The 12,598-nt window shown below is 56.8% G+C and overlaps 5 protein-coding genes across 5 annotated transcripts; 3 read left to right on the forward strand and 2 right to left on the reverse strand.

The window, feature by feature from the left end:
- Window positions 1-88: 88 nt before the first annotated feature.
- Window positions 89-2,389, forward strand: CH63R_07541 (uncharacterized protein; the record flags this gene model as incomplete). The annotated part of the gene is made up of 2 exons (XM_018302516.1): window positions 89-1,666; window positions 1,724-2,389. The coding sequence occupies 2 exons, from the start codon at window positions 89-91 to the stop codon at window positions 2,387-2,389; spliced, it is 2,244 nt and encodes a 747-aa protein (XP_018157294.1).
- Window positions 2,390-2,631: 242 nt separating this feature from the next.
- Window positions 2,632-3,546, reverse strand: CH63R_07542 (V-type proton ATPase subunit E; the record flags this gene model as incomplete). The annotated part of the gene is made up of 3 exons (XM_018302517.1): window positions 2,632-2,782; window positions 2,871-3,379; window positions 3,517-3,546. 3 exons carry the CDS (start codon window positions 3,544-3,546, stop codon window positions 2,632-2,634), a joined length of 690 nt encoding a protein of 229 aa, XP_018157295.1.
- A 1,418-nt stretch (window positions 3,547-4,964) lies between these two features.
- CH63R_07543 (Duf803 domain-containing protein) lies at window positions 4,965-6,814 on the forward strand (the record flags this gene model as incomplete). Its single annotated transcript, XM_018302518.1, has 2 exons — window positions 4,965-5,006; window positions 5,102-6,814. 2 exons carry the CDS (start codon window positions 4,965-4,967, stop codon window positions 6,812-6,814), a joined length of 1,755 nt encoding a protein of 584 aa, XP_018157296.1.
- A 2,821-nt stretch (window positions 6,815-9,635) lies between these two features.
- CH63R_07544 (Tetraspanin) lies at window positions 9,636-10,463 on the reverse strand (the record flags this gene model as incomplete). The annotated part of the gene is made up of 3 exons (XM_018302519.1): window positions 9,636-9,908; window positions 9,972-10,204; window positions 10,295-10,463. 3 exons carry the CDS (start codon window positions 10,461-10,463, stop codon window positions 9,636-9,638), a joined length of 675 nt encoding a protein of 224 aa, XP_018157297.1.
- A 448-nt stretch (window positions 10,464-10,911) lies between these two features.
- On the forward strand, window positions 10,912-12,470 carry CH63R_07545 (uncharacterized protein; the record flags this gene model as incomplete). Its single annotated transcript, XM_018302520.1, has 5 exons — window positions 10,912-11,051; window positions 11,350-11,547; window positions 11,606-11,837; window positions 11,897-12,036; window positions 12,086-12,470. The coding sequence occupies 5 exons, from the start codon at window positions 10,912-10,914 to the stop codon at window positions 12,468-12,470; spliced, it is 1,095 nt and encodes a 364-aa protein (XP_018157298.1).
- Window positions 12,471-12,598: the final 128 nt, after the last annotated feature.

Raw genomic sequence — 12,598 nt, forward strand, 5'->3', positions numbered from 1 at the left:
AACCTTTGCTCGCTATCAGACTCGAAGTGCGAAGCCGCCTAGACAATCGACGACCAGGACCACCCGCTCGAAGAAAGGGCAAGCAGAAATGACGAGCCCGGGTACCAAACGCCGCTCGGGTCGGGCTGTGTCTCCGACGACCTCACCACGGCCTGCTCTTGCATCATCGAACTTGAACACATCGGCCTCGTCACTGTCCGATCTCCAAAATACCCCAGTCCTCCCGCCATCATTACGGCGCCTTATCTATCAGACGCCAGGCCGCAGGAGAACACGATCTCGATCGCGGACTTCTGGAAAAGACGCCACTCCTGATCGGCATTCCGTGGGGCAGAACACCGGCTCGTCGCAAAAGGTACGGTTCTCTTCGCTACCTTTATCGATCAAGCAGTCCCCCGAGCCTGAGGAAGTCACCACACCTAGACGGCGGCTCTTTGGCCAAACCCCGGCTAGAAAGACGGCTAGCGAGAGCCCCCCCGGGTCCCCGTTGGCTGGCATTCCGCCCGGCCTGCTCTCATTGCGGAAGAGCCAGCCATCGGGCACGCTGAAGCGCGACAGCTCGGGGGAGACAAAGACCAACGAGAACCCCAACAGACTGCCGTCTCTTCCAAGCCTACCCAGCTCCCCGAGTATTCCACCATCTCCTTCGACGGCGAGAAAGCGGCCTACTCTTGCCAGGGATGCAGTCATTAAAGGCTCTGACGATGATGACGATGATGATTCGTTCTCCGACGATTCATTTCCTGACCTTGACATGCTGGGACCGACCAAACCGAGGCTAGATGGGACGCCAAAAGCCAAGAGACGGGCTAGGATGGTGCACAAATCACCTCTTACCATTCAGCCGAAGCACAAGTTCGATTTCAAGACGCTGGACGCACACTCAAGGCGACATGATGTGCTTTTTGACAGTCCCAAGCGGCCAGCTGCTTCCGAAGTGGTGGAAGATTTCGATGCCAGCCCTAGCAAGGCGCGCCAGAAGTTGATCGAAATTGCTGGCGTCAAGAACGATGAGGATGCGGACAAAGCGATGAAGGCAATGGAACGGACAGATGCCGGTGCATCCAGAAATAACTGGTATTTCTTCAAAAAAGATGTCAATTTCCCAGGCAAGCGTGCTACTTTTCCGAAGAAGTACGCAAAGGGACCTTGGTCGTTCCTCGAAAATGCGGAAACGCGAGACCAACACATCATGTCCGGGATGCCTGCTAGTCTGGCAACTACCATTGCACCTCCAGACGAGTTGTACCTCTGGGTTTTGGACATGGTCAACGTCGAAGAAGTCGGCGTTATCCAGGAGGAATACCTTCGGTTTGCTGCGGCCAACAGGAAGCAGGTCAAGCGTCTCGTCACACCCCAGCGGATCGAAGAGGTATTGCGCAAGTTGGGTGCCGCAGATCATATTGTTGACGAGGTACTCAAGCCGGTGCGAGAGATTCGGGATGTTTATGCCAATCGCGACTGGAAACATCTCCAGTCGTTCCTTGTATGGCTCTACTGGGTGGCAGCACAGCTCAGCCACGAATCAGTGGTTCTCGCCGTGAAGATGCTCTTGCGTATGGCGGCTGACAGGGCAATCCATGAGAATGCGGATATCCTCACATGTCATCGACATGCCATGGAAGGCTTGGTGAACTCGGTCGAAGACGGCTTTTGGGATGATTTTGTGAGTTGAGCACAGGGACACGGTTTGCAAACCGTCGCTGACCTTGTTGTGCTGCAGTGCGTCGAGATCTGCTCGTCCCTTTACCATGGATTTGACAAGACCTCCTTGCGGATGTTGCCGCTTGTCTGTCTCCCGGTCACCTCGCCAAAGCTCCATGAGCTGCGGAGACGTCTGGCGGTTGCGTTTTTCCTTCGGGACGCAGCTCTGGCTAGCGAACACCCCGACGATGCCATCTCTTTACACCTCGTCATTGCTCGGGTCAAGGATAGTGACTTTCAGGTCAATAACAGGACCGACTACACCGACCTCAAGGCTCTGGTGCAGCTTCTCGACATGGCCGTGGACGACGGCTCCTTTGTGCATAGCAAAGGCGGCCGAGAGCACGAGGCGAAGTTCAACGCAGAGATTGACGATCTTGCGAGGCGTCTCAAGGCCATCTGGCGTGGCATCAACGATACTGGAGCCGCAAACCTAGCGCGGACAGAGGCCAAGAGCGTTCTCGAATGGGTTGGGGAGCGTCTGAATTACTCGGTCCGGACCAGACGCCCGCCTACACAGAGCATCTTTGGAGACCAAGGACCATCGTCGGCGAAAAAGAGGCGGCAGCAAGAGTTCATGCACCAGTTCGTCCACTCAAGGAAAAACAAGCCAGCTGAGACGACGGTTGTCGGGGCCGAGTCTTTGCCAAGCGAGGACGACACATGCATCACGGCGCTCGGCTAGGGATGATAGACTCGTAGTATAACGATGACTACCTAATACGCTAAGGGATGGCCACATTCATACAGCACATCTAAGATACACCACAGGAAGGGGATTTCAAAAACAGGATGGCGCCGGGAGTTTCCTTCGTGTAGCGTTGCATTTGTCCAGCCCCGGGGGTGGGGGGGGGGGGGGGAAGGAGGAGGGGGGCTATATAGGTTTTTGCAGGGCGCGCGTCTTCGGGGAGGGAGTGAATATGCGGTTTAATCGGTGAATCTGCGGTTGGGGTTCTTTCCAAACAGGGTCTCGCGAACGGCCGGCAGAGCGGTTTCCTGGAGCAGGTTTAGGCGTTCCTCGAATGTGTTGTTGATTTCAATCTTTCCCTTTCCGCCAATGATGAATACACCTCCAGCACTGTTTGCTATGTCGTTAGCTTCGTTTCTTTTGGCCCCTTTGACAAGCGCATGGAGGAAGGAGGGTTCGGAGAGGGGAGGAAACGTACCTCTCCGCGGGCAAGGGGTTGGACTCGTCGACCTTGGCGGCCGTGTCCTTGCCAACCTCCTTCTTGTAGTCCTTGACGGCGTCGTCGATGGCCTTCTTGACGGCATCGAAGTCGGCTTTCCGCGCGCGGACGACGACCTCGGGCTCGGCGAGGGCGTAGAGACCCTCTAGGACCAGGTTCTTGAGAGTGGCCTGGTACTTGGCCTTGTCCTTGGTGGCGGAGGGCAGCTTCTTGCGGGCGTCCTCGAAAATGTTGTCAAGGAGCTCCTGGCGGGCGCCGAGGACCTTGAGGCGCGTCTTGTTGGAGACGGTGGAGCGGGTGATCTGCTGGGACATCTGGGCCTGCTTGAACTTCTTCTCGTACTGCCCGTCGATGGCATCCGTCTCCTGGCGGACGAGCTTAGACTTTTCGATTGCGAACTCCTCATTGGCCTTAATCTCGATCTCGCGGGCCTTCTCCATCGCCTCCTGCTTGATGAAGGCCGTCATCTTGCGGAGCTCCTGACCGACCTATTTCGTGTCACCGCCATCACGTCAGCCTGGATGGGTTTCCTCTGCGGATCGCCCCTGTCTGGTAGGCGAGATGGGTCGTCGTCGACGACAGACGGGAGACGGGCGGGCGGAATGCGGGGAGAGGAAGAGCTTACTTGGTCGTCGGTCAACGGTTGGTGCGACATGATGGGCGGTTTGGGGCGTGAGCGACTTTGTTTTCGGGTCCAATTAGGTTTATCGGGGGGACGGGGAGGTCGACGGGCAATGATGGACCGCGTGAAGAGGGTGGTGGGAAATCGTGTTGGTGCCCGGTCGGGGAGTTGAGGTAGGTCGCGATAGGAGGGGGGGTTCGGGTTTGGAGGTTGAATGAAGCTGTTGTTTGACGAGGCCTTGGTACATACTCTAAGCCGCAGCAGCAGCGAGCATCACTGGGCGTTCGGCCCAGCTTCAGCGACCTGCGCACTACAGCAGGTTGGACGTCAGCCACATCAGCTTGGGTGGAGCATAGACCCACATGGGTCATCGCGAAATATACCAGCCACATAGGGTCCGTGCGTCCTCGACTTGTGGCTGTTCATCATCTCTCCAGCCACGTTTCCCTCCGTGGACGGTGACATCACGCATAGGATCTAAAGCAGTGATAAGATAATCCGGTATCCGGCTGTCAGGTGACGTCGGGGTCCGAGAAGCAGCCGCAAACTAGGCACTCCGTACAGAGTACAGACACTGAATAATGCAATGCAGGCTGGGGGGACCTGAAGAGTGGAGTGCCTCCCCTGGCTGCAGTGTGGTGGTGGTGCTTGGTTGCTGCGTGCACCACCATGGATTACTGGGGGCAGGCGGCAGTGTTATCCTTCACTCTCCCCTTGGCTATTGGGGTACTTCCTGGTTGCCCGCCAGGCCAGACCCGAACCCCGACCCGCCGGCTCTGTACACCGATTGGAACAGGGCGACCATTGCGTCGTGCATGGCGAACGTACGTCTGTATGGTGTTTCGAGCTGAGGCCACGATCTAACAGTGAGAGCGTGCTTCGCCGACTCCGGCCATGCTGGTGGAAACCCCGTGCTTTGATCACACCCGTTCAAACTGATTTTACGCATGCAATATCCACCGTGAGGGAAGAAAAGCGACTCTGTTTCTCCTTGGTCGTTAACAGAACGGAGTAAACGCGCGCAACCGGTCATTGAAACCCATCCGCAAGCTCTCTCTTGGCGGCTATTGGAGGGAAGCGCAGCAGCACACCTTTTCGCCCAAAACGTGGGCAACCACAATTCGGCCAAACGTTCCTAACTACATCATTTCCCCCCCATCCAACCCGAACGTTGAAGCCATTTTCGCACCATCCCTCCGTCGTCCTCCTCCGTCCTACCGAGGCGTCCGATCACCCGCCAAAGTCGATTCCATCTGGTTATTTCGCAAAGGGAAACAAACACCGCCCTCCAAACCGCCCTCCTCCCTCCACGACCGAACGCTAAGACAGACCGAGAGGAGGGAACGAGAAACAAGGGACGACCGACGATATTCCATGATCCCGACCGCCGCTACTTCAACCTCGACGACCGCAGCCAGATGACCGACAGCTAGCTGGATTCTGCGCGCGCAATGGGGTCCCTTGGCGGCATCTCCCCCGGGGGTACAATCGCCGTATGCTCGCCCCCATGCCTCCCTTTCGCGCTGGACATGATCTATCCCCTTGAAACTCAGAACATCCATGTCGCTAACATCGTCCTCTGGTGCAGATCGGAATCATCGTCGGACTCTTGTCCACGAGCGTCCAGAGTCTGGGTCTCACCCTCCAGCGGAAGTCCCACATCCTCGAAGACGAAAAGGGCCCGCACGAGATACGCCGGCCTCCGTACCGAAGGGGCAGATGGCAGCTGGGGATGGGCATGTTCATCGCCGCCAACCTGCTCGGTAGCTCCGTCCAGATCTCGACCCTCCCTCTCCCTGTGCTCTCGACCCTGCAGGCCTCGGGCCTTGTCTTCAATTCGATATGCGCCACCCTCATCCTCAACGAACCCTTCACGAGGTGGTCGCTCTGGGGCACCTTGCTGGTTTGCGCCGGCGCCGTGCTGATCGCCATCTTCGGCGCCATTCCCGCGCCTGCTCATAATTTGCAGGAGCTGCTGGAGCTGCTCGGCCGCAAGCCGTTCATCGTGTGGATGGTCATGCAGGCTTTCCTGGTCCTGTCCATCGCCATCAGCGTCGACTGCCTCGACCACTTTACGAGCATGTCGCTTAACTCCAAGTTCCGCTTCGCCCGTGGTCTTGCCTACGGGTGCATAAGCGGCATCTTGTCGGCGCATTCACTGCTGGTTGCCAAGTCGGCCGTCGAGCTGATCATTAAGACGATCGCGGACGGCAATAATCAGTTTGTCCACTGGCAGGCTTGGGTTCTCGTGCTGGCGCTGGTCATTCTGGCTCTGAGTCAGCTCTACTATCTACATCGTGGTCTAAAGCTCGTTTCGACCTCAGTGCTGTACCCCCTGGTGTTCTGTGTCTACAACATCATTGCGATCCTGGACGGCTTGATATACTTCAAGCAAACGGACATGATCAACCCCCTCCGCGCGTGCCTTATTGCGCTGGGGACCGCGATCCTACTGGCTGGCGTGTTGGCTTTATCCTGGCGCCTTAGCGACGAGCAGCATACACCGGGCGTCGGCCAATCTTCCCTGGCACCCGGCCTCGGCCTAGTGGAGGACACAGAAGATGAGGAGGAGTCTCTCTTGGGCGGCGGCGACGACCTCTACAGCCTCCACGAAGAGGACGACCCGTTGCCTGCAACGACCTACTCGACATTCCACGTGGCGAGCGGCGAGACAACACCGTTGACTCCCACGTCCAAACGCAAGAAGACCGGCAGGAGATGGCAGGAACGCGCCGAGATCTGGGGCGAGCTCGAGGACCGCGACACGCCTAGCCCGCCCGTGTCGCGCAGGCGCTCCAGCACGATGCCCGACGTCGGCGAATCAACATCCCTCCTCCCGCACCGCCGCGGTGTGAGCAACGGCAGCAGCAACCAACTTCCCCCGCCCGCCTCCGCCTCAGAAGCCGGGCCCAGTAACGAATCGAGCTCATTACGCCGGCCCTTGGGGCGCAGGCGACGTAAATCCACGGGATTTCCAGGTTTCACGGCCCGCCGCCGACGCAAGAGTCAGAGCAACACGCCCACGCTGCAGGATGCGCTGGGCGGCATCTGGAAGCTCAAGTGGTGGCGGTCCGACAAGGGCTCCGGCGGTGCGGCGGTGGACGACGGTGCGAGCAATCCGCCGGGGAGCAGCGGGAGCGGCAGCATATGGCCCGTGTTTCGAGACGACCCTCCACCGCCGCCGGAGCAAGGGGAAGGGGACGCTGGAGTTGACGCCGGAAGGGGGAGGGAGAACGGCAGCGGCGACAGGTCCCAGGATAGAGGGCGCGGCGGCCGTCCGGATGACGATTCGCTTGTATGAGTATCGGAACACTTGTCATGTCTTTATTCCCTTATAAAACATTTTCTTTACATCATTCAGAGGCCATCTTCTATGTGTGCGGGAGAAAGCGGGTTATCCACACGTGTCATAATATATCAAACACATTCTGGGCCGACCTACCAGCGTTTCATGTACATATCACGAGAGTATTTGTATCATTAACTATTATGATCACAAAGTACATTGGTTTCGATTATCACGACAAGTCCTTAATGGCGCGGCTTGCAGTACAGTACTGTCGCCCGGGTTCCGTACTCACTAGCCATGTCTACAGGGCATGACGGGGTGACGGGCAAGAACAAGACAGATCAAAAGCCGGCGCGGTTCGGCGTGACTCCCTGTTGGGCGCAACGTCGGCTTTTCTGGAATACTGAAAACGCTATAGTCCAGCTGCGAGAGGGAAGAGAGGCAGAGAAAAGAAAACTCTGAAAACCCACATCGACACATGTTTTCCGGTTCGTTTCTGGGCGACGACACCGTTGCGGCCCTTCCCCCCACCATCCTTATCAAAGCATCGTGATAATCAGCGTGAGCGGCGAGGACGTGGGCGATGCCTGACAACCCTCGCAGGTCATGGCGGGAGGAGGCGGCCTGACGTGTACGCCTGTTCATGGCGTCAAATGGATGACGGGGACGATGAGGCGGTCCGCCTCAAACGCGTATGTCATCATATTCACTCTGGCCAAACGAGGGTTCTCGACAAGTCAGGCTTCTCTGTTCTTTCCTTTTTCTCTTTGGTTATACTTCCTACCAAGAGCTGTCTCAGGCGCGGATAAAAATGGGGCGCGTGTCACTATATTTACTCTGTACGCACATGCGGGAGAGCGACGGACGTCGGGAGGGCCCCTTTCCCTCTCGTTGGTTTGCTTTGGGCTTTCCCTTCTTGCTACTGACTAGTGCTCCAACGAGACGAGAGGAGCACCGTTTGAAAGTCAGGGCGGGAGGAGGAACGGCTGACTCGCGCGGCTTTTGGTACGTGGCCGGTTCCTAACGGACCAAGGTCAGAAAGGGGGAAAGGGGGCGGTATTGTTCGTCTTTGTAGGCTGACTGAAAACTCGGGGAGAGCATGAGCGCCGGCCCCGTTCTCTCAACTCAAACCCGCGGTCTTTCGAGCCGTACATACGGCAATGTGGGAACACCGGGAGGAGGGGGGGGGATCGGCGGGCATTGGGGTCCCTCCCCCCACCTCGCATGATTTCCGAACCCGCCGCCGGCCAGTATGCATATCTCTTCCGCGTCCAGGCCCGTCGATCTAGAACTGCCGTGCCAGCTCTTGTCCACGCAAACCGTCTTGCCTTTATTAGATCACCGGCGTCCACCTATGTGCCCTCCCCTTTACATGCTGCACTGCTGCCGCTGGAGATTCGTTGTAGATGGGTCTTGAACATGTCTTCCCACCCGTCCCCCCGCAAGCCCGTCATTGATCCACGTAGATTAGTCCAGCTCGTCCGTCTCGTCTCGTTTATATACGTGCGGGGTTGCACGTCAATCCAGTCCTACCCTCGACCCTACGGCAGACCGTAGGCAAACCCCCGCCCAGCCCGTCAAGCCGACCTTCTTGGCGGGGGGAGGTTGTTAATCTCGATCAAACCAACACACCTCAGGGTTCTGCTGAGTCTCGCCCCGTCTGCCAGCTCTGCCAACAGGTGAGGACTTAACAGTCCGACCGGTCTGTGTGAGAGGTAGGGAATACCCTCCCTCGCGTATGGAGTGTGTGAGAGAGAGGGGCTCCTTGGCAGTTTTTACTCCCGACGCAGAAGCCCATTCTATTCCAAGCTGTGATGCTGTGATGGCGACCCTTCCCTCCGCCTTTGGAGGTCCCGTTTCCTGGTCTTCTTTGGCAGCATGCCTGACGATCTCGTTTATCCCAGTCACCGGGAACCGTTACCAGATATATTGCACGCTGCCTTGGCTGCGTCTGTTGTCTCTCCCATCATTATTCGTCACGAATAGATCCGGCGCATGAAGTTGCGTTCGCGCGCTAGGCCAGCTACCGAGATTGGTATATATATGCACTCATCTTCTTCTCATTGCTATGTCTTCCGCGACATAGCAGATGAGGTCGGCATTTGGGAGGCACCGCTCCCCCCCTATTTTCACACATTTCACTATTTCGAGTCTGTATTCACTCGCACACGCCCCCACATACACACACTCACACATGTCAGGCACAACAAGAAGACCATCGAACGGGAGTTGTAAAGTTAAACAAATTTGTTTCCAGGGCAAGCCCCCCCTTCTTGACAGAACAGGGATAAACAACACTAAAATCTGTATATGATGTCCACACAAAACAAGAAAAGGGGGTAAGTTCGCTTCAGGAAGCGTGATGACTCGGGTAAGAGAGAGAGTATGGCCGTCACACAAAAGACTTTCGCTTCGAATATCCTGTCCGAAATTTCGTTTCCGTACGTCAAGGGTCGTTATAGGCCCCCTAATCCGACTGGTGACCAGGTCTTGGTGACACCAGGCCGCTGAGGAGGGAAGATGAAGGCTCTGCGGGTTTGCAGAGAGAAAGGGGGGTAAGATATTGATTCTGCCTGTCCACTTTGTCGAAGGAGAAAGATTAAGGCCAATCAATGGCCGTGGCGGAGGTGAGGCGATTTTTCATTTCATTCCCATCCCAAGAAAAAAAAGGAGGCGTGCGTGCTATGCTCGCTCCCTTACTGGCACACAGCAAGAAAAAATAAAGGGGGCGTTTCCGAAGAAGGAAATGCTCCTAGAACGAGAGACGAGAAAATTTGGTTTCCCCGGCTCGCGGCCGACGGCATATGCCCCGAGAAACGAAACGGTCGAGACTTCAGAAGCCGCGGTAGCCGGCCTTCTCGTCAATGTGGCGGTAACGTTCGCGCTCCTTACGGTCCTTGAGGAGCATGGCGGTGCAGACGACAAGAAGGGCGTCAATGCCGACCATGCCGAAAACAGCGGTGAAGATGTTGTCGACAAAAACGTTGGCAAAGCTCGTGATCGGGGTGGCGCAGCCGCGCTGCAGAGCGGCAGCGGCGGGACTCGGACACTGAGCGTCGGTGACGAAGGCGGGCGAAGTGCTGTTGAAGTAACCGCAGCATTTGAACTGACAGTGGAGTTAGTTGTCATGTGAGGGTTAGACCACGATCATCACACGTAAGTCACTTACAGCAGTCTGCATGAGTTCCTGGACGCTGGGGTCTTGAACACTCCACGTCTTGCCAAAGTCGTTCTTGGTAGTGAGAGTAAGAACCCAAAGGTAGACACCAAGGACCAGACTGAAGAGGCCGCAGAAAGTGGTCATGTAGCCTGAGATCTTGAGCCAGCCACGGGTGGGCGTGATCATACCCGGGATGGTGATGAGGAAAGTAACGAAGACGAAGACGGCGTTGGCAATACCGGCTGCGTTCCAGTCAATAATGGCCACAGCAAACGTCACATTCGCGAGATGCCGGCAGATTGAATGCCCGCATCCCTCCGTCTTTTACGCACCTGTTAAGGGAAACTGGGCTGTCAGCAGACGCATGACGGCCTGAGTTCCTTCCGTCGGGGCCTCCTTGACGAGGTTCTGGTTGATGAGTGCGTAGCCGAGGAGAAGGGCGCCGGTGACGACGAAGATGATATCAGCGGCCACAAAGGCCATGAGAATTTTGTTGGCCATGGCTGTTTGTGTTTTCCAACCCAAAAAAAACCGAGCAGCCTAGAGACCCGAGAACCAAGATGTCGCTCGGAGAGACTTGGCTGCTCCTCTTTCCTTTTGCTCCTTAGATCGAGACGTCCCTCCTTTTCCGAGACTCCTCCTCTTTGTTTTGAATAGTGCTTAGATTTTTGAATTTAGAGATTGATGATGATGGTAGTGGGTTGACGACCGGCGTCTTTCGTTGTTGTTCGGTACGGGTTCGGCTGTGCGTTCGTCGGCGTCGCTGCGTCGAGGCGGAGGGTAAGGACTGTCTTCGACCAGCAAGAAAATATAAACGGAACCTCCACCACCCAGCGGGGGACGATCGAGCGCACACAAGTTTCGAAAGGGGGAAATGAGAGAAGTCGACGAAGCCGTCGTGAAGAAGAGAATAAGGTGGGGTTGAACGACAGTGCAGAAGAAGGTGAAGATGGACCAGAAATCTCCCTCCAAAGAGAACCGCAACTTGGTAGACGGAGTGGGAAGAGAGAAGAGAGGAGGATCCTGCTGCTGGCGCTGGTTCCTGCAAGGCGAGCGAGGTCTGAGCCGCTGGGGACGGGAGAGCGGCCGGTAAGGGGGGCCCACAGTACTGTCTCGGACGAGACCTGTGTTGGCAAGGGAGACCCCAGAGGGAATCGCCAGATTCAACGAGCCAGGGGATGGGCGCTGTATCGAGACAGGGGCAGGACCCCCAAGACAGGTGGGAGAGGTGGGCTTCGAGTGGGATGGTGACCTGGTACATACATACATGGTAGGCTGGTTACGTAGGGTCAGTAGGTAGATGCTCTGGACACTACATAGCACAGAGAGTGGGTATAGGTAGCCCCTCTTCCCTCCCTGGTCTTACCCACCAGCTCTCGAACAGCAGACGCGAGGATGAGAAACGCACCAGAAACACCATGGGAACTGTCGGACAGGCTTCACACACTGTGAATGGAAGCCTACTTTGGTCAACCCATCACCCAAAGGAACGGTGCGAGATCCGCAGAACACACACGGAAGGGGAGGACTGGAGGACGACAAGAAGGGCTGAGGAAGGTCACGATGAATCCGATTCCCTGACGAGGTGTGTTTCAGGACCGAGGGGCGACCTCGACCTCATGCAGGCGGACACTCCACCCCAGGCCCCGTGCAGACGCCGGCGTCCTGGGATCGTGGCCAATCATAACTCTCGAACTGCCAAAGAGTCGCCTGATTGGGGGTGGTTGCCCGTTTGGCCAATGGCTTGTGGCTGCCGTTGGCTGGCTTGACCCCTGTAAGCTACACCATTGTGTTGCACTGTTGCCCAAAGACGACGGATCAGACGTACAACATCGCCGTGCGCATGTCACTGCACACCGAGCATTCCTCGAATTGGTACGAAAGACAACCGCTGCAGCATCCGTACCTGTACACGACCTACTAATAGGTACTAGCCCGTACAGATCTTCCCTGCCTTTTCCCACCTCACGTGTGGGAAGCGTGGCGTGTGTCTGCAACGGTGGGGCTTACCTCAGCGGCTAGAAGAACGAGATAATTCACATCTGACACTCGAGCCTCCTCGACTTACATCATCGTCGGAAGAAAGGGATAAGAGCAAGTGAAGAGAATAATACTCTCGGGAGCCATTGCCAAGAAGGCGTCCGCGACATCACGAGACACGTCACCAAACTCGGTGGGACGTCAGCGACGCCGGGTTACTTAAAGCGCGTCGTCACCACACAGCCTTTACCCGCCGACGTGCCCGAAATCGAAGAAGCCCGGGTTGGACTCCCGTCTCGTACGGAAGACACACCACGAACACCGGAGCACCATACAGATGGAGAAGTCGACTTCGACGCTGAGCTCCAAGCCCCATCATGGCATGATCCGGACTGCGGTCTCGCCTTCCATCGAATTCGGTGGCACGACATTACCGCCGCCGACGCCCAATTTCCAAGCTCTTGGCTCCTCCCTTGTCGGACCTTGTCGCTGGCAGCCACTGTCCCCACTACCTTAGTACCCGTCTAACAAAGTGATTCGGAGATGGGCGACGAAAGAAGCAGAGGCGGTGCACTCTGGAGTCCTGCAGTCTAGAGTCTGACTGGTGGACGGTGGTGCTGCAGTTCGGGAACGACGCCAGGGATCATGAAAGCGCT

Source organism: Colletotrichum higginsianum, chromosome 5 (assembly GCF_001672515.1).
Source record: "Colletotrichum higginsianum IMI 349063 chromosome 5, whole genome shotgun sequence".
Lineage (NCBI taxonomy): Eukaryota > Fungi > Ascomycota > Sordariomycetes > Glomerellales > Glomerellaceae > Colletotrichum > Colletotrichum higginsianum.